Raw genomic sequence first — 27312 nt, 5'->3', positions numbered from 1 at the left:
GTAGACTCAGAATGTTTGCCCCCAAGGAAAGCACATGTTTGCACAAAATCCTGTCTGACAGTTTCCATTTAAACAAGGAAGTTGGGGGCCCAGCAGGCCTAGGAAATATGAAAATTGGTGCTTTTTTGGGCTGCAAGCTCATGGTAGCTCTGTCTGAGTCTGTTTGTCAACAGAGATCTGAGTTTTCAGATGAGAATCACTGACTGGCCATGAGTGACTGTCTCCTCTGCCGCCGCAGGGGTACATGCTACGTGCCGCTTCAGAGCCTGCTCGTCTGTCCCCCAAGGTCTCCTCTCTGTTTTTCTGAAATGTGATGAAATGGAACGTGCTTTCAAAAATACACATTTTCTAGAGATAGCCTGGCTGGGATGGTTGGCCTTGGCGGCCTTATTTCTGCTCCCAGAAGTCCCTTATCTCTTAATGGGTGATGAGACCCTTGCAAGGGCTAGGTTTTTTTTTTTTTTTTTTTAATCTTAATAGTCTTTCCAAATATATATTTTTTGGTCACTTATTTATTTGTACACAGGCTGAAGATTCGATAGAATTCCTTAACTGTGTTAACTTTTTTCTTAAGAATAATTTTTTTCATAATTACCAAAGTAATATTTATTTTTAAAAAAAGAAGAAGAAGAAAGGAAAAGATTCCAGAACTAAACATGATAGAAATCCTGAGTTCTTTTAAGTATCTGCCAGGGCCTGAGGCGGGGGAAGAAGGCACAGTGATCATCTGAGTGGTAGGGCCATTCTGGGGGTCATACTGTGGCTGCTGAGTGGGTGAGGGATGGTTAGAGGGAGAAAGGTTTGGCATAGAGGCAGCTCAGAAGTAGTTAAAGGTGCATGCTACATCTGATTTCAAGTCTAGCTGATGGACCTAGGGCTAGTTCCTTAACCTCTCTGAACTTCAGGGTCATTATAAACTGGGGCTAATAGCAGTACCTTTTTCCTGACGTGCTGAGAGTTTTAAGTAAGATAATATGTTCCTTTGACCATTTTTCAAGGGCTGCATAGAGCCTGGCCCTGTAGCAACTGTATTAGTGTGATAGGGCTGTTGCAACAAAGTACCACACACTGGCGGGCGTGGGGGGTGCGCAGGGTGCGCGGGGTGGTGGTGGCAGTGGCTCTCGGACAGCAGCCATTTACTGTCTCACAGGCCTGGAGGCCAGAAGTCAGAGACGAAGGTGTCAGCAGGGTTATTTTCTTCTGGGGCCTCTCGCCTTCACTTAGAGATGGTTGTCTCCTCTCTGTGTCCTCACATGGTCTTTCCTTTGTGTGCAGACATTTTTATGTGTCCAAATTTTCTGTTATAAGGACTCCTGCAGAAGGCAAAAAGACCAGGAGTTAGGAGGAGACGGGGGCCTTTGGGGGCTGGTGCGGTTTCATTGGCTCTCCTCTGTGATTGTGGATGTGCACAAAATAATAAAATATATTTTCTTGTTGCTTAAGATCAACTTTCTCTGCTCTGGGCTGCGTCTGTGAAAGATACTCAGTCCTCTTTGTACATTTGAAATACTTCTTTTACCTACTCCCCTATTTCTTGGAGTTGACTTGGGGCAATTCAAAGACATTATGTGACCAGATTTTGCCTAGGGTGGAGGAGCTCTTTGCGTTAGAGGAAGGAATGACCATGGGCCTGTTTTCTGAGCATTGGCATACGATTGTTCATGCACTTGGTTGAAGATATGCACTGGATTTGCCAAAATACTAGGTGTGAAAGTGGAACATGATGGAAGGCTTTGGTACCTGTTTAGCAAGATGGATGTTCAAGGTCTTTCACCTTTATATGTTGGGAGTGGGGGCGGGGAGGCTGCAGTAGGAACACTCACTGCCTCAGTGCGTTGGCGCAGTGGGTCCATAGCGCAGAGCCTCATTTGGAAGCTCCTTGCCCTGCTCTGGGTGTGACCAAGGGGAACATTTGATACCTGAGTGGATTTCTGCAGGTGAGGACATGCAGCTCTCTTATTTGTAGAACACTGTAGAATGGACTGTTTCCACCCACTTCTGCAGCTCACCTTTTGAAAAGCCACACTAAGCTCTGTGTAAATAAGGGGTGAACCCTCTTAGGTGGTGTTGCCTTATCCAAGAGCAAGGTGTGTAAAGCGTCCTGTAGTTCATCTTGTATGGGAAAACCATCTGCTTTGGGCTGGGCTTTCCACAGACCCTTCGTAGGGCCAAAGTTTTTACACTGTTTCTCAGGGTCTTAAAAGAATGAATGGGAAGAGATCATCGTCCTTTTATTTCCCCTTTCAGTCCTGGAGTCATGTAAAGAAACAGGATTTTGGAGCTCATTCCAATCACTAATTCGTATGGTAAACTTGCTAAGAACTCACCACCATCAAGTAGTGTTTCTGTGGGTGGACCCTTAGAAACTCCCAGTCCAGGAGTGATGCATCCCTCCGTCCCACCCTTGGCAGTCATCACTGATCCATCCATCCTGGGCTCCTTTCTTAATGAGCCAGGTGTGGTGCATGTTCTTTTAGCAGCACTGTGCTTAGTACTTCCGGCAGTTATTATGAAACATGGCAGTCTCTTAATGATGAATCTCTCACCTTTTCTGGTCTAATCCAAGCCCTTCAATTCTGATGGGGAAACCAGAGGTCATTGGTTGCCTTACATTGACCAAATCAAATGTTTCTTTGTAGTCCTCATCCTACCCCAGCATTTGTTGTGGCAGACCGGCCCCTCTAAACACTCTCCACTCTGTTGCTTTCTAGAGTTCATTCCCTTGTTTTTCCTGTGCCCATGAGTCATCTTTCTGTGTCTATCATATGTCTCTCTCAGAAATTGTGATTCCTTCTGTCTTCACCGGTCATATGTCCCAGGATTTTGTCCTGTATATGCCTAGGACAATATTTCCTGTGTGGGTGCTATTCCGGAAGTCCTAGCTCTGGCCCTCCCCTTGCCCTTTTTTCTTACCCAGGGGCTTATTCACATTTCCATTTAGTGACACTGGGCTTGCCCCTCACATCCTCCAGGCTCTGTGAGGGGGCTCCCATGTGGACTGTGTAGCCTGAAACTTTCTCCCTAGCTCTAAGACAGCAGGCTGTCCGCAAAGGGGGTTTCTGTAGCATATTCAACCTGAATCTTTTTGTTTGTTTTTCCTTTTGTGTCTGGCTTATTTTAATTAACCCGAAGCAATCTCATTATCCCTCTCAGCTGGTCTCCTTAAGTTTTTCTTCCTCTGTTTACTGTAGTACCTTCCCAGAGACCCCCCCTGAAGCACCTGTGGTCTCCTTATCCCATCTTCCTCACCTCTGCACAGTCTCTTGAGTCCCCTCTCAGCCTGTACTCCTTGACCAGTGGTTCAGGTGAGCTCTTGCAGGAGAATCCTAAGTGTTCTCTTTACTTCCAGATGCCCCTCCTTCCATTGTTTCTGTTCGTAGTTGCTGTGACAGTTTCCTCAAGTTCATCCCTGCTGTCTTGTTTCTGTGCTCAAAACCTTGGGCATTCCTGCGTCCTGGGGCTGAGGAGCTGGGGCTTCTCTTGTAGGGACCGAAGTCATGATAGGATTGTGTGAAGCCAGATGAGGTTTGGACAGCCTTGAGGGCCCAGAGATTTGGGGTAGTAACTATAATGGAGAGGGAGGGAGTTAAAATCCTTCCCCCACCTGCCCCACCCCACTGTTGGATTTTTGGGTGCCATTCTGTGTGTGTGTATGTGTTAAGATACATATAACATGAAATCTACCATTTTTAAATATATAGTTCAGTGGTATTAAATACACTCATCATGTGCTACCATCACCACTGTCCATCTCCAGAACTCTCCATCTTGTCACACAGAAGCTGTACCTGTTCCACAGCAACTTCCCATCTCCCCCTCCCCACCCAGCCTCTGGCAACCACCTTTCATTCTTCTGTCTCTGATTTTGACTCCCGTAAGTACTGCATGTAAATGGAATCACAGGGTATTTGTCTTTTTGTGACTGTTTTTTTTTTACTTAGCATAAAACTCCGAACGTGTCTGTGTTGTAGAATATGTCCAAATTTCCCACGTTATTAAGGCTGACTAGTATTCTGTTGTATGCATAAACCACATTTTGCGTATCCATTCATTGTCAGTGTACTTGCATTGCTTACACATTTGGGTATTGTAAATAATGCTGCTGTGAACGTGGGTATAGGAAAGTCTGTTTAAGACACCACGTTAGTTTTTTTGGGGTAAATGCTCAGTAGTAGATTTATTGGATTATACGGTAATACTATTTTTAATTTTTTGAGAAACCACCATATTAGTTTTCGAAGTGGCAATTCTTTTGTACATTCTTACCAACAGAGCACAGGAGTTTGAATTTCTTTACATTTTCACCAACATTTATTGTTTTCTGTTTTTTCTTGATAGTAGATATCCTAAGAAGTATGAGGTGATATCTTATTATGCTTTTGATTTCCATTCCCTTAATGACATTGAGTATCTTTTCATGTGCTTATTGGCTGTTTGTATATCTTCTCTGGAGAAATACAACTTATTCAAGTCATTTGCCTATTTTTTAAAAATATATTTTATTGATTATGCCATTACAGTTGTCCCATTTCTCCCCTTCATTCCACTCTCCCCTGCACACCCCCTCCCCCCATTTCCCCACTTTAGTTCATGTCCATGTGTCACAAGTTCTTTAGCTTCTACATTTCCCATACTATTCTTGCCCTCCCCCCTATCTATTTTCTACCTACTGTCTATGCTACTTATTTTCTGTACCTTTTCCCCCCTTTTCTTCCTCCCACTCCCCTGTTGCTAACCCTCCATGTGATCCCCATTTCTATGGTTCTGCTCCTGATCTAGCTGTCCTCTTAGTTTGCTTTTGTTTTAGGTGTGGTTCTTAATAACTGTGAGTTTGCTGTCCTTTCACTGTTCATCTTTTTTATCTTCTTTTTCTTAGATAAGTCCCTTTAACATTTCATATAATAAGGGCTTGGTGTTGATGAACTCCTTTTATTTGATCTTATCTGAGAAGCACTTTATCTGTCCTTCCATTCTAAATGAAAGCTTTGCTGGATAGAGCAATCTTGGTTGTAGGTCTTTGGATTTCATGACTTGGAATACATCTTTCCAGCCCCTTCTTGCCTGTAAGGTCTCTTTTGAGAAATCTGCTGACAGTCTGATGGGAACTCCTTTGTAGGTGACTGTTCCCGTATCTCTTGCTGCTTCTAGGATTCTCTCCTTCATTTTAATCTTGGCTAATGTAATTATGATGTGCCTTGGTGTGTTCCTTCTTGGGTCCAACTTCTTTGGGACTCTCTGAGCTTCCTGGACTTCCTAAAGTCTATTTCCTTTGCCACATTGGGGAAATTCTCCTTCATTATTTGTTCAAATAAGTGTTCTACTTGTTGCTCTTCCTTTTCCCCTTCTGGTACCCCTATAATTTGGATGTCGGAGCATTTAAAGATGTCCTGAAGGTTCCTAAGCCTCTCCTCATTTTTTTGAATTCTTGTTTCTTCATATTTTCCTGTTTGGTCATTTTTTTCTTCCTTCTGGTCCACTCCACTGATTTGAGTTCCAGTTTCCTTCCCATCACTATTGGTTCCCTGTGCATTTTGCTTCATTTCACTTAGTGTAGCCTTTATTTTTTAAATCTAATTTGTGACTAAAATCAACCAGTTCTGTGAGCATCCTGATCACCAGAGTTTTGAACTGTGCATCTTATAGGTTGGCTATCTCTTTGTCACTTAGAAGTATTGGCTCTGAGGCTTTAATTTGTTTTTGTGTTTTAGCCATAATGTTTTTGTCTGGTTCCGCCTGTTACGTATGAGGAGCGAAAGCTTAGGTGTTCACTGGGGGCGGGTCTACCGAGTCACTGGGTGGTGACTGAGGGCGGGGTCAGAGAGGGAGCAATGGCGTTCGTTCCGCTCTCTCGATTTCTGTCCCCTCTGCTGCTTCTCACAAGCCGATTGGGCCCTTCTGGTGCTGGTTCCTGGATGGGTGGGCTTATGTACATTGTAGGACCTTTTGGGTCTCTGCAATAAACTCTCCTGTGAGGCTGGGAGCCTCTCCCAGCACCTCAACCCCCGAAAGTTTTTTGAATTCTTGCTTTTAGGCTTTATTTCCAGGCTCTGGGGCCCTGCATTACGAAGTCTGTCTCACTGTCCATTTTTTCACCTGGTTTATCTGCGTGTGAATGTGTGACTGCGGTCAGCCAGCCGCCTTGTGCCCTCAGTCACCACCCCAAGCCTGGGATCTTCCAATCACCGCCGGCGCGCCTGGATTGCTTCAGCAGCCTCCGCTTTTTCCTGCTGATCCGCTGATCCCTCCCTTCGCCAGCCGCTGACTCCTCCCCTCTTACTGGTCTGGATGAATGGTTCGTTGTTGTCGGATTTCGGTACGGTTCAATTTTCTATATGTTTTCGTTTCTAAATCTTTGTTGTCCTTAATTTTGGTTGTATGAGGAGGTACAGTGTTTTCACTTCGGTATAGTTCAATTTTCTGTATGTTTTCGTTGTGTTTTTATTTCTAAATCTTTGTTGTCCTTAATTTTGGTTGTGTGAGGAGGTACAGAGTTTTCGTCTGTGCCTCCATCTTGGCCGGAAGTCAGTTCTCATTTGCTTATTTTTGAATCAGGTTGTTTTTCTACGGTTGAGTTTTAGGAGTTTTATATATTCTGATATTAACCCCTTATCAATTTGATTTAAATATATATTTTTTTGTTCTGTGTTTTGGCTTTTTACTGCTGGTGTGTTTTGAAGCCCAAATTTAAAAATTTTACTGAAGCCCAGTATGTCTGTTTTTTTCTTTGGTTGCCAGCGTCAATCCAAGAAATCATTGCTAAATGAAATCCCATGAAGTTTTGACTTGTATTTTCTTCTAAGAGTTTTATAGTTTTAACTCCTATGTTTGGGACTTTGATTCACTTTGAGTTCATTTTTTAATATGGATAAGGGTCCAAATTCCTTCTTTGGCATGTAAATGCCCAGTTTTCCCAGGATCATTTCTCCAAAAGACCGTTCTTTCCTCATTGAATGAATGGTCTTGGCACCTTACAAAAATTATTTGGCCATCTGTGCAAAGAGTTATTTCTGGTCTCTTTATTCTGTTTCATTGGTTTCAATGTCTGCCTTTATATCACACTGTTTGATCAAAACTCTGTGGTGTTTTGATTACTGTAGCTTCGTAGCAAGTTTTCAAATCAGGAAGTGAGAGTAATCAACTTTAATTCTTCTTTCCCAAGAGTATTTTGGCTCTTTGGGATTCCTTAGGCTTCCCTATTAAAATTAGGATGGGTTTTTCTTTCTTTTTTTTTTTAATATTAAATTTTATTTAGTTACTTTTCAAGTACATTTTTTAAAATCTATTTCTCCCATCCCACCCCACCCCCCCGCCCGGTCTCCCCCCTCCCTCCCATTCCCCCCCCACCCCAGTCCTCATCTCTGTGTCTTTCATACTTGTTCCTCAAAATCCCTCCCCCTTTTTCCCCTTAAGTTCCCTTCCATCTCCCCTCTGCTCACTTGTTCTCTATTTCAGCGTCTTTGTTTTTATTCTGTTTGCTTGTTTGTTTTATTCTTTAGCTTCCTGTCAAAGGTGAGATCATATGGTATTTGTCCTTCAATGCCTGGCCTATTTCACTCAGCATAATGCTTTCCAGTTCCATCCATGTTGTTGCAAAAGGTAGTAGCTCCTTCTTTCTCTCTGCTGCATAGAATTCCATGGTGTATATGTACCAATTTTTTGATCCATTCATTTACTGATGGGCACCTAGGTTGCTTCCAACTCTTGGCTATTGTAAATTGTGCTGCTATGAACATTGTGGTGCATAGGTTCTTTGAAATTGATGTTTTAGGATTCTTGGGGTATAATCCTAGCAGTGGAATTGCTGGGTCAAAAGGCAGGTCAATTTTTATTTTTCTGAGAAAATTCCATACTGTTTTCCATAATGGTTGTACCAGTCTGCAATCCCACCAACAGTGAACTAAGGTCCCCTTTTCCCCACACCCTCTCCAGCATTTGTTGTTTGTTGCTTTGTCTATTATAGCCATCCTGACTGGTGTAAAGTGGTATCTCATTGTGGTTTTAATTTGCATCTCTCTGATAGCTAACGATATTGAGCATCTCTTCATGTGTCTCTGGATATTCTGTATGTCCTCTTTAGAGAAGTGTCTGTTCAAGTCCTTTTCCCATTTTTTAATTGGGTTCGATGTCTTCCTAGAGGGGATGGGTTTTTCTATTACTGCAAAAAATGTCATTGGAATCTTGATAAAGATCGCATTGAAACTGGAGATCGCTTTGTGTAATGTGGGAGTCTTAACAAAGCCCTTGCTTTTCATTCATTTCCTTGTGTTTGACGTTTCTGTTTGTGTTTTGAATAAAAGTAGAAAAAAAGGAGGTAGAATCTCTGGAAGAGGAGAGGCTAGCAATAAAGAATGGAGGAATGAAGGAAACCAGGAAAAATTAGCAGTGGAGTCAGGGAACAGTGAGACTTTGGGTCTCCGAAGCATGTCAGAACACAATGTGTGTAAGCATTTCCTTTACAGGTAGAAAGCACATTCAACATCTGTTATTTTATGTGCTTGGCACAACAATCTGTGAACTACAGATAAATACTTTTATAGCCCCAGTGTACAGATGTGGGAACTGAGGCTCATAAAAATTAATTGCCCCTGGTCACCCCTTGATAGTTGGCCAAACCCAGGGAGAGCCCAGATTCATCCAGCAGCTGATCCTGTGCCCTTTCCACTGTGAAGAGTCACTTTGTACCTCCCACTTCTGTGGCAGGGGCCTTCTTGGGGGGTTCAAACTCAGCAGTAATATTGTGGGGGAGGGGCAGGGGAAGCAAGCACTTCTCCGTGACCTTAGAGTCCTGGAGACCCAGCCTGAGCTGCCTCAGTGATCAGTAATTTTTAAGGCACCACACAAAGCAGGTAAGGAGCGTGGTGTTGCTGCTGCTGAAGGAAGAAGGAGCAGACACAGCTTGTTGCTGGTAAAGTTAAGACCTTTCCCTTGCAGTTCCCCTCTTTGGCTTTTGTGGACTACATGTCCCTGGCCTGTCCAGCCCAGGTTGTCATCTCCTTGTTCATTTTCAAGCTTATGCCATCAGACTCGGTCTGTTCCTGGAGCTGTCATTTCCTCTGGCTGACGCCTCACCTTACCCTGATCGGAGAAGAATGAAAAATGGCCATTTGGGGGATGACTTGGTATTAAGGGGACAGTGGCAAAGAGACATCTTTTCCAGTTCTTTGCATTCAGTCTGACCATCAGAATCATGATTGGGTCCCTCAAACCCCATTGGTTATTCTATTTTCTCTTGTCTTCTAGGCCAGAATGGAAATATTTATCTAGTTTGGTCCAGAGATTGTACTGGTGGTCTCCCCAGGGTGGACCAGGATTAGTAGACAGCTGGAGGAGTGACAAGGTTGGAGGGGTTGAAACCAGGAGCAGAGGACAAGGCTGGCATTTGAGGTGCAGCAGAGATGATGGGAACCCAACTTTCTTCCCTTTCTTCCTTTCCCCTGCTGGAAAAGTTAACCTTGGCCACAGTGCTGAACACTGGCCCATAAGCCACTTCCTGGCGCAGCTGCTCATTGGAGTTACTGACCCATCAGTGGTGATTCCTAGGTGCCTCTCACCTGAATGTTGTCATTGAGCAAGGGGATGGCTGCTCACATCCTCTGCTGTCCATTGGGGCAGGGAATTGGTGAGTTTCAGTTTTACTGATCTTACTAGAAAGGAGGTAGATAGAGTTAGTGGATAAGAGTTGTGTTTGAATCTGGACCCACCACTTACTAGCTTTGTGGTTTTGGGCAAGTTACTTGGCTTCTCTGAGCCTGTATTTTGCCACCTAGAAAATGAGTTGTCTGTAGTCTGTTTTTCATAGGGTTGTTAGGCAGGTTAAGTGAAATAATCTTTCTAAATAGTGCCTTTTCTATGATAAGTACTCAATGAGTGTTAGCTGCTGTGAGGTAGTCAGAGTATGTTAGTACATTCAAGAGTACTGTAACTTGAGCCAAAACAGGCAAGGTATTTACTGTATGTTGACTCTCCCCAACGCTCCCTGAATCATTTCCATCAGTCTCTTTGATACCCAGGAAAGTTCAGGGAGTAGCAGAAAATTCAGGGAGTTTGATCAGAAGTCATGAGGATTTTATGTTCACCTTACGCATCCTGGGCATATCAGCCCACCTCCCCACCACATGCCTTTGGGTTCATTCCTTTACTTGGCCAGTTGGCTCTCCGTCTACCTACTACCTGCTCCTCCTTTGTCATCTTTGTTGATTTCTCTCTTTATCCTCAGCCCCAAATGCTCAGGGTTTATTCCTTGGACTTCTTCACTGCCTTCACCGTCTACACTCCCTCCTTGGGTTGTCCCATCAAGTGTCATTGCTTTGAATACTGAGCACATGCTGACAGTTCCCAGATGATGGATGTAGCATCCAGCCTCACCCCTGAACTTCAGACCATATACCCAACTGCTTGTATGACATCTCTACTTGTGTGTCTATAGCTATCTCAAATATACATGTAACTTGACCAGAGAGGAACTCATGATTTTCTACCTCCTTCCCCCAACTGTTCCTCCCGAAGGCTTTCCCATCTCCACTAACAACCAGCTCCATCCTTCCATTTCCAGGCCAAGAACCTTGGAGTCATTCTTAACATCTCTTTCTTTCCTGTTCCACATTTAGTGTGTCAGCAGACACTGTCGGCTTTACCTCTGAAATGTCTCCCAAATTCCGCCGCTTCACCAGCTCCACTCTTACGCCCTCCTGGCCGGCACTGTAGCTCCCTCGGATTATTGTATTTGCTGTCTGACTGGTCTCACTGTTTCCACCCTTCTTTGCCTATGGACAGTATTTAACACAGCAGCAGTGACCCTGTTAAAGTGTGAGTCAGAGCATGTATCTCCTCCACGCAGAACCTTCTAGAGGTTTTCTATCTCAGTGTAACTTGGTGCCCTCTTTAGGGCCCACAAGGTCCTTTTTGAGTCCTTCATGCTGCTCCCACACAGGTGTCACTCACGCACTTCAGAGTTACCTGGGAAATAGACACCCACGCACCAACCCCATTCACGTTAAAAGATGGACTACTGCTCCTTATAATGGACCACAAAAAGTAGAAAATAAGGATTATTACTATGATGTTTTAGCAAGTTCATGACTCTTGTTCCAAAATTTTGCAGAAAGTACTGCAACTATATCTCAGTTAGGGAGAACCAATGTTAACTCACAAACCTGATATTTTGGGGGTGGACTCGGCATACTAGGGGGTGACTCCTCACCTGACCCAAAGATAACAAATAGCAGGCTTCCTCTGTGTCGCCAGCCTCCTCGTGCCTGTCAGGGAGAAGGCGAATTTTCCACCCCAAGCTGGGTGTTCAGGGTGCATGAAGCAGGACTTCCTTGGTGGATGCCCCAGCCTTTGTGGCAGCTCCATTCCAGGGCCACAGTCACCCATTCCATCCTGAAATGTTGCAGCTTGTCAGCCGCCAACCTTAGGTCTTAGTGTCCACAGCCTTGGGCCACGTTTTTAAAGGGAAGGAGGCTGAGGCCATGGGGTGGAGTGTGGCTGCCCTGAACCCTGGCTCTGCAAGAGGGCTTCTTTGCAGCCAAAGGAAACCTATCCTCCCTGCACCTCTGGAGGTCCTCTCAAGTGAGGATACCCACACTCTGGGGCCAGTCTCTGCACCCAGCATGGACATGGGCATCGGGGTGGGAAGGAAGCAGCAACACGTGTCAGTGCCATGAAGCTGTGGCTCATTGCCCTCTCTTTCCCACCCACATATAGTTCCTGTGCTCGGCTCAGCTCACAGTGCTTGTTGAGTGTCATCTCAGTGGGGGGAGAAGGGTGGGGAAGAGACAGGCTCACTCTGGGGAGTCCAGGCTGGGAAGCCCTGGGTGAAGCCGTTCCTATTCTGAGACCTCATTTGCATAGGGTGACAGGTTTTGCCTTTGTCTCCTACAGGCTGATCTGGCTTCTCAGGTGATTATCCAAGTCCACTGTCTTCCAGGGCCAGCTCCAGACCCCTTCCTCCATGAAGTTTCCCCTGCCTGCTGTTCCACCTTTAGAGCCAGGCAGTACCATTGTGTAGAGAGAGGAGGAATGTAGACTTTGGGCTAGACTGCCTGGGCTTGTATCCTGTCACCCCCTCAGTAGCTCTGCCATGACCTGAAGTGAATGACTTAATTTTTCTAACCCTTAGTTTCTTCCTCTACGAAGTGGGTCTGATGACAGCTTCAGGGTTGTCGTGGGGATTAACTGAGACAACTCTGACAAAGTGCTTACACATGCCGGCACCTAATGTAAGCTGCTGCTATTAGCTGCTATTATTATTGTTAGAGAAGTTCATACAGTCCAGCAGTTTGTCGTGGTGCACTGGGTGACCCCGTCATGCCAGTACAGCTTTCAGTTAGGTAATCAAAAGATTGAGGACAGGTTGGAAGGTCTGGTTTGACCATAATAGCAGCAGCTTACATTTAGAGTGCTGGTTGTGCAGGTGCTATTTCAAGCTCTTTCCCATTAACTCAGTTGATCCTCTATGAGGTAAGTACACTTATTGTCCCATTTTACAGATATGCATATGGAGGCTGAAGTGACTTACCTGAGGGCACAGAGCTGCTAAGTAGCAGAGTTGGGAGTTGAATCCAAGCTGGGGTCTGGGGGGGGGGGCATTCTAGTTACTGCCCTGATTTACAGACAAGGGCCCCAGGTTCAGAGAGGGGAAGGGACTTCTGCAGAGTATGCCAGCAGGTGGGCACCCGCCTTAGCCCCATCTTCTTTCTCCCAGAACTGGCCCAATGCCTTTCAGGGCTCAGGTACTCATCAGGAACCTGGTGGACACAACGAGCCCTCTGTCATTTGTGGAGGTGCTGGGTATGGTTCCTCAGGTATGAGCCAGGATCTCAGGGAGAGGGTACCCGGAAGAGGCAGGTGGCCCGGTGGAGACTCCCACCCTGACACCAGGCAGCACCTCCCCCCCTTTCACAAGAGCTCCGGGGGGTGGTAGCTTGCCTTCTCCCTTTCTTCTTAGGTGCTTTGGGTGGGGTGATGCACATTCTCTCCACGTCAGCTTGGCAGGCCAGCCTCTGTTCACCGTCTGGAAACTCAGGGAGGACTGTGTGCTGCTGGCTCAAGGCTTGGAACAAGTCTCTCAGCTCAGTGTTGCAGGTTTCACAGTGAGAAAGTGTGAGTCACTGGGGCCTCGACAAGCTCCAGGTGAATGGAGGCCTGTGTTTGGGACAAATATCTTTCTCACTTGGGCCCCACAGGCTGGTTATCGCTCGGGTGATTTTACTGGAAGTTCTTTTCAAGTGGTCTCCGTGACCCAGTAGGTCTGAGTCACATAGTAAACAGAGTTGGCAGAGGCCTGCAGCGCTCTGCAGAAGGACGCAGACAATGTGTGGCCCAGGCCTGGCCCGGTTTGCCGGCTCTCTTTCAGGCTTCCGCGTGGCTCTGATTGCATTCCACCTGCGAACTGTGGTCGGCCTCCGGACTCTGCATCCATTCCATCTGTGGGCCTGTGCCCTGGGGGCTTGTTAGTAATGCAGAGTTTCAGGTCTCATCCTAATCTGCCCAATTAGAACTTGCACTTTGACCAGGCCCCAAAGTAATTCCTGTGTCAGCAAAGAACCCTCTCTTGTCCACACACCATTAAAACCTGGGTCCATGCTCTGTTCTCCTTTGCTAGAGACATTTCCAGATCATCCGGCTTTCCCTGCATCTTCTCAGGTCCCTACATAGGCTTGTGTGAAGTCGTGGGGAGTGTCTTGAATGGCAGTGTTTGCTGTCCTGTGGGCTTTGGCCGGGGGGTGGATGGCGAGGGGGTGGGGGCCGTTCAGCGGGGCAGTTTGTTAGTCTGGGCTTCTCCATGGGGTGGAGCATGTGCCTTAGGTTTCAGGGCAGGTGGGGTGGAGGTGCCTTCTGGGAGCCGCTGGGGAAATTGTCTTCAATAGGCCTGAGAGTGAGGGTCTGTGAGGGGCAGGGACAGTGTGTGCCTGTGCAACAGGACTCCCGTTGGCCTCCAGATTCGATTATGAAACCCCGGGGGTAGATGACACTCGACACCCACCCTCAGAAGCACTGGCTTTGAAAGGACACCTCGTGACTTTGGAGGAAAGTGACTCCTTTGCCTTTTCCCGAAAGTCCTGACCACATGGGCTTTTTAAGACCACAGTAGCCACAAAGACAAAGCATGACCAAGACAACGTCATCTTCGGGCCTTTTTTTCCCTCTGAATGACGTCTGAGGCCCTGGGAACATTGTAAAAACTGTGCCCTGTCCAATTTTAATCACTCCTACCAGCCCCCACCTCTAGCTCCCAGAAGTCTTGCCAGTTGACTTGGCTGGTGGTGATGCCTGGAGATTTAGACAGAGTTGTCAGACCATCCCTGGGTCAGGCCCCTGAGCTCTGGCCAGACTTTGGGGGACAGGGAAGAGGAACAGAACGCGTTGGTTGGCCAGTTGACTCCCCCAACTAGGGTGGGAGATGGGCAGAGAGAGCGAAGGGTGTCTGCCAAGTTTAATTAACAGTAGAAACTCACTATGGGGGAAGAGATAAACAATTTGAAGAGGAGGGGCAGTTTGCTGCAAGATGGGGCACTGCTGGCGCCAATAATGAGAAAGAGGCAAGGCGTTCCTGAAGGGAGTGTCCGCCAGCACATGGGCCATGGCGTCCGTGGTGTTGCAAGCAGAATCCGGTTGAACTCAGAACTTGGAGGTGTGAGTGGGAGAGTTTATTTATGCCTGCTTTCTGATTTGGTGTCTTTGGAAAACAGTCTACCAATATACCAGTTGGCCAGCCTTCCTTGCCCTCATAAATGAAAGAAATAATTAAGAAAATGATGATTGAGTTTAAAAATAGGCACTGTGTTGCATTCTTGTTCTTTGACAATATCAATGGATTGCTTGAATTGTGTCTAACTTTATTTCATGGATCTTTACACAACACTTAACATTTATGATCTGAGTTGAGAAATTTTTGATGCTTATTGTTTAAGACAAAAATGCAGAGATATTGAATGGACAGTAAAATGAATAGCGTGGGTTGAACTTGAAATACAGGTGGTATTTCAGGGAATGTTGCTATTCATTTTTTAGTGGGATCAAGGAATTTCAGGGCTAAATGGGGTTTTCTGTTTCTCTCTCCCTTCTGATGCTGTGCAAATCCCTCTCTGATGTCCCTGCCAGGTGTGCTTGGGGCAGCACCAACTCTTCAGCCATCCTGACCTGCTGCTTTCTCCTGCATTTACCTGCTGTTTCCAGCTCTGCTGCTGGAGGCCATACTGAACAAATTGAATCCCTTCTGACAGTCCTGTTTAAAGACAGATCACCTGTCCACTCTCCAAATCATCCTCTCAGTCCACGTGAAATACCTGCAGGGTCTACAGAGATTCTTGGAAAATGAGATAATGAGGTCATTGGTCATTCCTGGCCACTGTCCTAGCTTTTGCATTACCAAAGTCCCTTTTTTCTTCTCTTTCCTTTCATCTCTTTCTCATATGGGCATACCTGCTTGCTCACCAGCACAGTTACAGCACAGTTGTCCACATCTCTGTCTTCCACACGTGGTCTTCATCTCCTTCCCCCAGATCTTTGCCTTTCCCTGGGGCCTCTCCTATCCCCCCACCCCCTCCCAGGAGTGTCCCGCCTCCTCTTCCTCTTCTCTGTCTACTCCCATCTCTCTTTCCTTTCTCTTCTGAGATGTGCGCATATAGGATGGCTAGTAAAGGGTTGAGACAAGACAGAACCCCTTAAATTTGGCCCCCACATTTCTGGTCCTGGAACCCAAGATCTCATTAGTTCTTAGCTACTTCCTGACATAAAGTTCTAAGCCTTGTTCAAAGGCTTTATTGATGAAAATCCTGTCTCGGTCTCACCCACTATGCCTAGTACAAACACCTCTTCATCGTATAGTTCTTTTGGTTCCCAGAACAAAGCATTGCACTCCTCTCGTTATCTTGATTTAATGGACCCTCCATCTTCACATGTTGTACTTTTGTAAACTCCCAACTTAGTCTCTGTGTCTGTTCACTGTGTAATTTTGTGTCACCTGTAGTCTTGGTAAGCAAAGCACACTTTCTGTTTCCATTATAAGTGGAGAATGTGGTCACTGGAATGGGACAGGGGAAAGGACCTCATAAGCCGTCTCGTTGAACCCTTCCATTTATAGGCCAGAAAACAGTTTTGGAAAACTGAAGTGATTTGCTTAGCGTCACCCAGTTATTCATATATGGATAAGAGCTACGTTCACAAACTGGGTTTCCTGACCCAGAGGCCTTTCCTGATGCCAGGCAGGTACCACCCTGTCCTTGCAAATATGTTAATTCAAACCGAACCATGGTGGTTGTATGTCTGTAACCAGGACTTGGCAGCATTGTGTCCACAAACAACAACAAAAATGTGCTACTCCCTGGGTTTGATGACAGTGTAATTGCTCGTAATTTCATGATAAATTTTTAAAAAACATTTTAGTTATTTTTAGAGAGAGAAGAAGGGAGGGAGAAAGAGAGGGAGAGAAACATCGATGTGTGGTTGCCTCCCACGCTCCCTGTACTGGGGAACCTGGTCTGCAACCCAGGCATGTGCCCTGATAGGGAATTGAGCTGGCAATCCTTTGGTTCACAGGCTGGCCCTCAATCCCCTGAGCCACACCAGCCAGGGCAGATGATTAATTTTTAATAAGGGGGTAGACTCTGACTGAATTATTAAGGACTGAGCTTGAATACAGTTAGAACACAGGTGGCAAACACAAGGCCCAAGGGCCGAGTTTGGCCCTCTACCTTGTTTTATCCGGCCTGGCACCTTGTTTACCCAGTAGAAGTGCCAAGCTCCTTGCCCCTAGTTAAGGAGTAGTTACATTTACACAGTCCTAAATTGATATTCAGCCCTTTGAAGGCAACCGCAAGGCTGGTGTGGCCCCCGGTGAAAATGAGTTTGACACCCCTGAATTAGAACCTAAGAACAGAACAGTCAGGCAAAAACAAACACGCAAAAAAACCCCAAATAGTTCATAGACATTTAGTTTATGCTGTTACCCTCTGCATGAAAGCCAGAACCATATTCATACAAATCTGTAGTGAATCACCAGACTCCATTTTTTAAGTATATTTTGTTAATTATGCTATTACAGCTGTCCCATTTTCTTTCTTCTCTTTATCCTCCTCTGCCCTGCACCCGCCCCTTCTACCAGCATCTCCCCGCCTTAGTTCATGTCCTTGGGTCCTACATATAAGTTCTTTGGCATCTCCATTTCCTGTACTTTTCTTAACTGCCTCCCTGTCTATTTTGTACCTACCATTTATGCTACTTGTTCCTGTTCCTTTTTCCCCATTCTCCACCTCCTCACTGATAACCCTCCATGAGATCTCCATTTCTGTGATTCTATTCCTACTTGTTTGCTTAGTTTTTGTTTTTGGTTTTTCGGTTCAATTGCTGATAGTTGTGTTCTTTTTTGTCATTTTACTGTACATGTTTTTTTTTTCTTTTTTCTTTTTTTTCTTTTTATTTTTTAATTTTAACTAATTTTATTTAGTTATTTTTCAAGTACAGTTTTTTGTACATGTTTTTTAATCTTCTTTTTCTTAGGTAAGTCCCTTTAACATTTCATATAATAAGGGCTTGGTGATGATGAACTCCTTGAACTTGACCTTATCTGAGAAGCACTTTATCTGCCCTTCCATTCTAAATGAAAGCTTTGCTGGATAGAGCAATCTTGGTTGTAGGTCCTTGCCTCTCATGACTTGGAATACTTCTTTCCAGCCCCTTCTTGCCTGTAAGGTCTCTTTGGAGAAATCCGCTGACAGTCTGATGGGGACTCCTTTGTAGGTGACTGTCCCCTTATCTCCTGCTGCTTCTAGGATTCTCTCCTTCATTTTAATCTTGGCTAATGTAATTATGATGTGCCTTGGCGTGTTCCTTCTTGGGTCCAACTTCTTTGGGACTCTCTGAGCTTCCTGGATTTCCTGGAAGTCTATTTCCTTTGCCAGATTGGGGAAGTTCTCCTTTATTATTTGTTCAAATAAGTTTTCCACTTGTCGCTCTTCCTCTTCCCCCTCCGGTACCCCTAGAATTCAGATATTGGAGTGTTTAAAGATGTCCTGAAGGTTCCTAAGCCTCTCCTCATTTTTTTTTGAATTGTTGTTTCTTCATATTTTTCTGTTTGTTCCTTTTTTTCTTCCTTGTGGTCCACTCCCTTGATTTGAGTCCCATTTTCCTTTCCATAACTATTGGTTTCCTGTGCATTTCCCTTCATTTCAATTAGCTTAGCCTTCGTTTGTTTCTCTAATTTGTGACTAAAATCAACCAGTTCTGTGAGCATCCTGATCACCAGTGTTTTGAACTGTGCATCTGAAAGTTTTGCTATTTTTTGGGCACTTAGCGTTATTGGCTCCGGGGGGTTGAGATCTTCTTGAGCCATGTTTTGGTCTGTTTGAGGCTGTTACGTATGAGGAGGGGAGCCTTAGGTGTTCTCCAGGGTGGGCCGCCCAGGTCGCTGGGTTGTGACCCTGTATTTGGGGGTGGGGTCAAAGAGGGGCAATGGCGGTCCCCTCTGCTGCTTCCCGCTGCTGGGCCTGCGCAGTCTGTCTCAATCCTCGCTTCTTAGCTGGTTTTCTTGCGCGAATGTTTGACCACGGTCAGCCTGCTGCCTTGCGCCCTCACTGGGTCTGTCCGTTGCAACTCCATGCCTGGGATCCACCAACCGCCGCCCACGCGCCTGGTTCAGTCTGGTCTAGTTTTCCTGTGCAACCCTGCTCTGCCGGTCGCTTACTCCACCCCTCTTATCGATCTGGCTGAAGGGTTCGTTGTTGTTGGACTTCAGTATAGTTCAGTATTCTGTGTTTTGGCTGTGTTTATTGTTACTAAAACTTTGTTGTCTTTAAACTTGGTTGTGCGAGTAGGTATAGTGTTTCCACCTACGCCTCCATCTTGGCGGAAGTCCTCCTGAGAAGCACTTTATGTGCTCTTCCATTTTAAATGAAAACTTTGCTGGATAGAGCAATCTTGGATGTAGGTCCTCACATTTCATGACTTGGAATACTTCTTCCCAGCCTCTTCTTGCCTGTAAGGTCTCTTTTGAGAAATCATCTGACAGTCTGATGGAAACTCCTTTGTAGGTGACTATCCCCTTATCTCTTACTGCTTCTAGGATTCTCTCCTTCATTTTAATCTTGGCTAATGTAATGATGATGTGCCTTGGTGTGTTCCTCCTTGGGTCCAACTTCTTTGGGACTCTCTGAGCTTCCCGGACTTCCTGGAAGTCTATTTCCCTTTTGCCAGATTGGGGAAGTTCTCCTTTATTATTTGTTCAAATAAGTTTTCCACTTGTGGATGTTCCTCTTCCTCTTCTGGTACCCCTATAATTTGGATGTTGGAACGTTTAAAGATGTCCTGAAGGTTCCTAAGCCTCTCCTCATTTTTTTGAATTCTTACTTCTTCATTCTTTTCTGATTGGATGTTTCTTTCTTCCTTCTGGCCACGCTGTTGGTTCGAGTCCTAGTTTCCTTCCCATTACTGTTGGTTTCCTGTACATTTTCCTTTATTTCACTTAGCGTAGCTTCGTTTTTTTCATCTAATTTGCAACCAATTCTGTGAGTATCCTGATCACCAGTACTTCGAAGTGTGCATTTGATAGGTTGGCTACCTCTTCGTCCCTTAGTTGTATTTTTCCTGGAGCTTTGATCTGTTCTTCTGTTTTGGCCATTTTTTTTTTGTCTTGATGTACCTGTTATGTAGTGAGGGGTGGAGCCTTAGGTGTTTGCTTGGATGGGTCAACTCATTTGCTGGTTGTGATGCTGTATGTGGGGCAGGCATCTGAGAGGGAGCAATGGCGCTTGCTCTGCTCTCTGCCAGATTTCAATCACTTCTGCTGCTTCCCTCAAGCAAACTGGGCCCTTCTGGTGCCAATTCCCATGTGGGTGAGCTTGTGTACGTTCTAGGACCCTGTGGGTCTCTCCAACGAACTCTCCTGTGAGGCTGGGTGTCTCTCCAGGCACCTCAACCCCCTCAGGTATTTTCAGTCAGTGTTTTGAGGCTTTATTTCTGGGTGCTGGAACCCTGAGTTCTGCAGTCTGTCTCACTCCCTGGTTTTACCTGGTTTATCTGCACGTGAATGTGGGACTGCCTGGTTCTGCAAGCCACCTTGCACACCAACCCCCTCCACAATATGCCGCCTCACTGGGTCTTTCTGCTGCCACCTGCTGCTCTACGTGCCTGGGTCCACCAGCCAGCGCTTTTTTTTTTTTTTTTTTGCCGTGACCCCTCTCTGCTCAGCCACCTGACTCTGCCCCTCCTACCAGTATGGATGAATGTGTCTACTTTAACTCCTTGGTTGTCAGACTTCCAGTTTTCCTTGGTCTTCCAATCTTTCTTGGTTGTACAGTTCAATTTTCTGTCAGTACTGGTTGTTACTTTGTTTCCAAATTTTTGTTGTCCTTATTTTGGTTGTGCGAGGAGGCACTGTGTGTCTACCTATCCCTCCATCTTGGCCAGAAGTCCAGCAATAACCTTTGGGCCATATTTTTTTGTCCCCACATGCCTGTTATGTGGTACGGGGAGGAGCCTTAGGTATTCACTAGGACAACCCACTTGGCTGCAGTTGTGACACTGTATGTGGGGGAGGTGTCCGAGAGGGAACAGTGCCTGTTGCTCGGCTCTCTTCTGCTTTCGGTGACTTCCCCACTACCCACAAGCAAATTGGGCTCTTGTGATTCTGGTTCCTGGGTGAGTCATTTTGTGTATGTTCTAGGACCCTGTGGGTCTCTTTAGCAAACTCTTCTGTGAGCCTGGGAGTTTCTCCTACTGCAACAACCTGCACAGAATTTTACAGCCAGAGGTTTTGAGGCTTTAGTTTCCTGTGCTGGAACCCCGGATTGCAGACTGTCTTGGTCCTCAGTTGTTCCTCCCAGTTTATCCACACACAAATATGGGACCGCCCGGTCTGTCAGCTGCCACCTTGCACACCCAGTTCACTGCCTTGCCCTGAGTCCTCTCCACCCACTGCTCCTCTCCACCCTTGGTACTGGTCTGGATGAATGTTTCTTTTTTAACTCCTTGGTTGTCGAACTTCCATAAAGTTTGATTTTTCTGGCAGTTCCAGTTGTATTTTGTTTTTATATTTGTTGTTCTTTTGGATGTTCAAGAGGGCACAGTGTATCTACTTACGCCTCCATCTTGGCCGGGAGTCCTCCAGACTCCATTTTAACCTGGGACCTGTCGCTCCCTTGCAAGTTGTTCTCCCCAAATGTCTCAGTAGGAAGCCAGCTGACTGATTCCATGTTCCACTCTGCCCATACATAGAGAAGTCTCTGGAGCTGGAGCATGGTGGAAGGTGAGGCAGATGGTTAGGGTGAAACACCAAAGACCAGTCCCAGCTGACTGCCCTTCCTCTGCTTGTCCCTTGTGATTCGATTTCTCTTCCCTGGTGCAGTGTGGGTTCTCAGCCTGCTGATGACTGAAGATCAGTTGGTCAGATGGTAGTTTGTGGTGTACACAAGAGACCCCTTTGTGGTTAGTAACAAATGGTCTCCCTTTCTGTCCCCAGGCTCCACATACAGCGTCTTATCCATCATGCCCTCAGACTCAGAAAGCAGCAGCTCCCTCAGCAGTGTGGGTGAGTACCTCTTTTCGGGGCACCCCTCCTTCCTAGAGATGACCAGGTAGGCCAGGGTCTGGGTGCCAGCCACGGCAACCCTGGGTTCATAGAGTGGGAAGTTGGCCCTCACCTTCCGTATCACTCATGGAGTCATATTACTCCATTCTCATTTTCTGTCATCAGCATGTCATCTCAATGGAGGAGGGCAGAAATCTGGTTCTGGCAGTAGACGGGAGCTGGGGTAGGCATAGGACTTCTCAGTCCCCTCACCCTCCCACCCATGCCAAGGCCACCTGTCCCTGAGGGTGGACCCTTTTGGGACTGTGCCTTGTGAGCAGGAACAGCCCACTAAGGTTGTTGCCTTGGGGACAGGAGAAGCTAGTCCATGCTGACATGGATGTTTTTCCAGAAGCCCGTAGAGAGGCCAGCCCTGCTTCCGCTTCTCTGAAGATGTCCCAGCAGGAAGACTGCCATATTTTCCCAGCTTTCCCACACCTTAGTGCCCTCTCTTTAACATCCTTAGTGCAGTTTCTGATGTCCTGACTGATCCTGATGGGTGGATCTACCTTCAGCGGTGAGTCCTAGAGTTTTTGAGTTGAAAGGGCTCCCAGAGATCATCTGGCTATGCTAAAGATTCCAGAACTAGCCAGGGGCAGACCTTTCATGTGTCATTTGACTAATACTATGGACCACCTACAGTGTGCCTGAAGTGGGCTTGTGATAACAGTGGTGAGTAGGCAGGTGTGGTTCCTGTGCTTGCAGATCTTAGGGTCTGTGGGGGAGAGAGTTAAATGAGTCAACATGAAAAGCGAGGTCAGACTGATCAGGAGAGGACAGATCCAGTAAGGGCACCATATTCATGAGAGCTGCCATTGTAAGGGCCACAGACCGAAAGGTATACATGCTCTCACAGTTCTGGAGGCTAGAAGTCTAAGAAGTCAAGACATTGTGTTGGCAAGGCCACGCCTCCTCTGAGGCTCTAGGGGAGGGTCTGCTCCAGGCTTCTGGTAGTTGCTGGCAGTCGTTAACGTTCCCTGGCTTATGGATATGTCACATTGTCTGTCTGAGCCTTCATCTGCACATAATGTTCTCTGTGTAAGTCTTTCCAAATTTCTCCTGAAAAAGGACATTAGTCATATTGGTTTAGGGACTAACCCTACTCCTCCAGTGTGACCTTCATTGTGATCATCTGTAAAGACTATTTCCAAATAAGGTCACATTCACATTTACCAGGGATTAGGACTTGAGCATCTTTTTTTGGGAAGACACAGCGCAGCCCCTCAGGGTCTTCTTCATCCTGTGTAGCATTTAGGGAGGACTTTTCTGGAAGTGTGGTTCAGATCTGCTTAGCATCACTTTGTCCTTCCTGTTTTGGACACATTGGTTGAATGCTGGAATTGTCAGAATTTTGAACTTAGCACTGGCTCTCAGGTAGCATGGGGTGGTACAGTCAGGGGAAGGAGAGCTCTAAGGTGGGGCTTTTGTAAAACTGAACTGATTGAGCCCTGAGTATGTACCTTTTGCCTTGCTCATGCTTCACCCTTTTCTGGTTCCCTGTTCTCTTGGGAACAAGGCACAATGATCTAACTAATTCACATCACATCGACACTTTTAAGTTAATCCAGTACGTTTTCTAACAGCATTTGCCTTTTAGAAGGGGACTCCAGGAAGAGAGAGGTCTTACGTAAACCACAGCAAGTATTGCTAATGGTGGGATTTCGAGCCAGAGCAGGAGGTGTTGTTCCTGCAGTGAACCTTTGCATGCTCTGGGAGAGACTTCATGTCAGTGGCCCTCCATCTGGTTCTCCACACACTCGGTGGCCCTCGGGACGGAGGGCTCAGCAGTGTCCCTGGATACTTGTTGGCAGGCAGGCAGAGAGCAGTGCTGTGTCCAGATCTTAAATGCTACGAGACCGGGTTGCATCCCTTCCGGTGAAACAAACCCTCTTGAGTTCACTGGGAACCAAGTTTTGTTGTTCTCGCTCCTCTGCATGCTGGTGACATTGTTCCTGGGGTAAGTGGCTCCATTTTTTCACAGGCTGAGGTCACAGGCTGACAATGTGTCCTCACGGCTGCAGCAGTAGGGATTACCTATGCACACTGCCTTAAACAACGAAGAAACGTGACCTCACATAATAAGAAGGGCAACTGGGCCGAGCCCGTTAGGATGTGGCTCTCTGATCCCCTCTGTGGTGCTTTCCCCTCAGGCTGACGGTCAGGGTACTGTAGTAGCATTTCTAGCCATACAGTGTCCTGGGCTCTGATGCCCATTATGGGAGCCACAGGTGGTTTTTGAATTTAAAGTAATTAAAATGAAATAAAATTTCTAGTTTGATCAGTCACATTAGCCACATATTTCAAGTTCTCTCTGGCCTGTTTGGGACTAGTGGCTACTATGTTGAACACAGCAGATAAACAAACATGTCTGTCGTCACAAACAGTCCCGAGGATGAGGAGGGTTGTCTCCTCTAGTGTGTCCTGATGAGCAAAGAAGCCTTTCCCAGAAGTCCCTCGGACAGTCTCTTCTCACTGACCACAAGTGAGTTGCTTGTCCGTGGCCAAACTGCCGGCCCTCCTAGAGTGGTCGCTGGGCCAGCAGCACTCAGGTGTGTGTTAGGGTGCAGGTTCCCGAGCTTCTTGTCATGCTTGCTCCGTCAGAAGCTCTGAGTGTGGGTTCTGCATCTACATGTAATAGCCCTCCTGGGGCTGGCCCCACCCAGGCCTTGGCAAGAGAACTGAAGTGCCTGTGCCTGGCTTGGACCAGCCCCTTGGTATGGAGTGAATGGTGGGGTCAGCCACAGGACCACTGCAGTGCCTGCCAGAGAATTCCTCCTGGTTCAGCCTTCACCCAGTGACAGGCAGAGCTCTTCCTTTTCTGGCCTTCACAGGTGCACCTTACCAGCACCCGCCTTTGCAGAAGGGGGTGCTGGTAACTCAGGTGGGGAGACTGGCTATGTTTGTTTGTGGTCTCCATGAACCTAAGGAAAGGCAAAAGCAAGGTCTTAGAATAAAAGTATCACTCCTACTTTTCCAGGTATATCTCCCTGACAAAGAACATTTGGGAAAAGAAGGGTAGCTTATATTCAGCATAAGAGAAATTGATAGATGAAGCCTGGAGGATATAGCATTTTCTTAGTGACTGCTGGTGCCCGGTCAGTTCCCCAGGTTAGCGTTAGACCCTTAGGTGGTCTGTTCCATTTTAGCTCTCCAGCTTGACTCTATAGACAGCTCACCTGCCTTTGCCATCTAATGGTCTTATAGGTTGCAGTGTCTTTCTACTGAGGCCTTCCCAGGCAGTTCTTATCAGCTGAGGGTGAGTGGCTTCTTTGAGTCCTTCCCCCATCCCACGCCACCCGTTATTGAGTAACCTGCCCCCTGGGTGGGCCCAGGTACTGCACACTTACTTTAGGCATTTCATATTTTTTGCTCTCCGCTCGTCTTTTATTTTTTTAAAAGATGGTATTTATTTATTGATCTTTTTAAAATATTTTATTTATTATTTTTAGAGAGAGGGGAAGGGAGAGAGAGAGAGGGGGAGGGAAACATCGATGTGAGAGAATCGATTGGTTGCCTCTTGCCCTAACCAGGAAGGGCCTGCAACCCAGGAAGGTGTCCTGACTGGGAATCAAACTAGTGTGACCTTTCACTTTGCGGGACGACACACACAACTGACTGAGCCAGGCCAGTCAGGGTTCCTCTCCATTCACCTTGATCTAATTTCCGTGGTGCCTTTTATTTCTCATCTTGAATAACTGGGAAAGTTAAGAAGAAACGTTCTTGGATGGCATTTATAAAATGGGACTTCAATTTCATGCAAATTGAAGTAACAAGAGAGACTTCTTACCACACAGAGAGTTCTCCTGGTTTGCTGGCAGGACAGGGAGCTGGTGACCCTCCTTCATATCTCAGCAAAGATTTTTTGAAAGTGCAACTTCTGCTTGACAAGGAAGGTGGAGGCAGTGCTGCACCCCAGCTCCTTGTGCCCTCTGACCTTTCCTTCTGTCGTCCTTTGGGTTCAGAGGCCTGTTTTCTATCAGTTCATCAGATGAAGGGAGCATGTGTGCAATTCTTATAGGGGTCACAGAGGGGCCTGGCCCCTGATCTTAGAGTCCAGTTAGTTGCCTCAGTCCATCAGACTGCTATAAGACACGGATGGATTAGAAACAAACGTTTATTTCTCACACTTCTAGAGTCTGGGAGGCTCAAGACCAGGCATTAAGGCAGATACAGTACCTAGTGGGGCTCATTTCCTGGTTCAGTGATGACCCCTTCCCACTGTATCCTCCAAAGTCAGGAGAGAGCTGTCAGGTGGGGTTCCTTTACGATGCACCGATCCCATCCATGAGGGCTCCAACCTCATGACCTAATCACCCCCAAAGGCCCCACCTCCTAATACTGCACCTTGGGGTTAGGATTTCAGTATAGGAATTTGGTGGGGGCACACAAACATTCTGACCACAGCAGCAGGGAGGTAAGCTACTGGCTCTCCTGCCCTGTGTAAAACAAACAAATAGCTCAGGGGAAGGGGCAGTTGTTTCTGGTGAGGGGCATCAACGTAAGTTTGAGGGAGGAGGGGGTCCTGGAGTTGGGCCTTCCAGGAGTGGTGCTCTGGATGCAAGAGCAGGCAGGAAGCAATAGGCCAACTTGTGTGTCTCTGAGTTTAGGATTCAAGAGCAAGGAGCTTATTTAGGAGGCGATCTGGGAGCTGGGCAAGGCTGCAGCTGCTGGTCGGACTCTAACGTTCTGTCCCTCTAAGGCCTTGGAGGAGCTGAGCTGTGGACTGGCACTGACCAGGGAGGGTGTCTCCCTGGGCTTCCACAGTGGGGAAGGGGCCTTCCCTGCGTTTCATCAATGGGTGATGCTTTTAACTGTAGTGCATACCAGACAGTCAATAAAATGAGGAAGGAAAAGCCATTCTGGCCAGCAAATGCAACTTTGGTCCAGACAAGAGGTTCTCTAACTTTATCAGACATCAGAATCTCCTAGAAGGGATCACTGGCAGCATTTCCGATTCAGTAAGTCTGGGTGAAGCCTGAAAGGTGCATTTTAAACAAGTTCTCTCCTGAAGTTAAGGTGGTTTTAGAAGCTCTGGCTCAGGGTGTGAGACTGTTTCCCCCATGGCTCTGGCTCTCCTGGGCTGGAGGTGAGGTTGGCTTGGCCTTGCCCTCTCCTGCCTGTGATGACCACGTTCTGCTGCTCCTTTGTTTCTCCCTGACTGCGAGGGCCTGGAGGTGGCCAGGAAGTTTACCTGGGCATCCTCACTCCCCCTGACTGCTTTTGGCCAGTACCAGCTTCCTCCTTGACTTCTAGCACCATGAGCCCACAGGGCCCTGAAGTAGAGTTATGGCCTGTCCAGCTGTAAATAAGACTGAGGGTACCGCTTTTGGGGCCGGCTGAAGCGTGGTAGTGAGGGAGCCAAGGACAAAGGGGGTTATGGCCAAGTAGACCACCTAGCTGCCAGGTTGCTTACTGGGCCTTCTGGCCTGTAGGGGGTGGCCACACCAGTGAGGGCCACCTGGAGGAGGAGCCAGACCAAGGCCCAGGTGAGTGACAGCTCTGTGTCCAGAATCCAGGGCCTGTGCCAGCTCTCCTGGCATCTCCCGCCACCCCTTTTGGGGCCATTTTTAGTGTGGTCAAATCCCTTATCCCCTGAATGCCATTTTGGACACTAAAAAGGAAAAGAAAATCTGCCTTCTTTACTGGGTCCCAGATTTGGAAAGGTGAAGGAGTGAAGCTGGGAGAGAGTGGACAGTTTTGCACTTGAATTCAAAAGAACAACTGTACTGGATGAGAGGGAGAAGAGG

The 27312-nt window shown here is 46.8% G+C and overlaps 1 protein-coding gene across 3 annotated transcripts in view; it reads left to right on the top strand.

The window, feature by feature from the left end:
* The window catches only part of DLG5 (discs large MAGUK scaffold protein 5), a 132243-nt gene that overhangs the window by 35440 nt on the left and 69491 nt on the right, over positions 1-27312 (top strand). For 2 of the 3 annotated variants that reach the window (XM_037130582.2, XM_037130580.2), the window contains exon 2: positions 21458-21526. The exons of the other annotated variant lie outside the window; for it this stretch is intronic. In XM_037130582.2, coding sequence (XP_036986477.2) covers positions 21458-21526 — 69 coding nt within the window. The remainder of the gene's footprint in view (positions 1-21457; positions 21527-27312) is intronic. 3 annotated transcript variants of the gene reach the window in all.

The sequence above is a fragment of the Artibeus jamaicensis genome, unplaced genomic scaffold (genome assembly GCF_021234435.1).
Source record: "Artibeus jamaicensis isolate MK-2021 breed Jamaican fruit bat unplaced genomic scaffold, CSHL_Jam_final contig_332, whole genome shotgun sequence".
Classification (NCBI taxonomy): Eukaryota; Metazoa; Chordata; class Mammalia; order Chiroptera; family Phyllostomidae; genus Artibeus; species Artibeus jamaicensis.
This window is presented reverse-complemented; position numbering and strand designations above follow the sequence as displayed.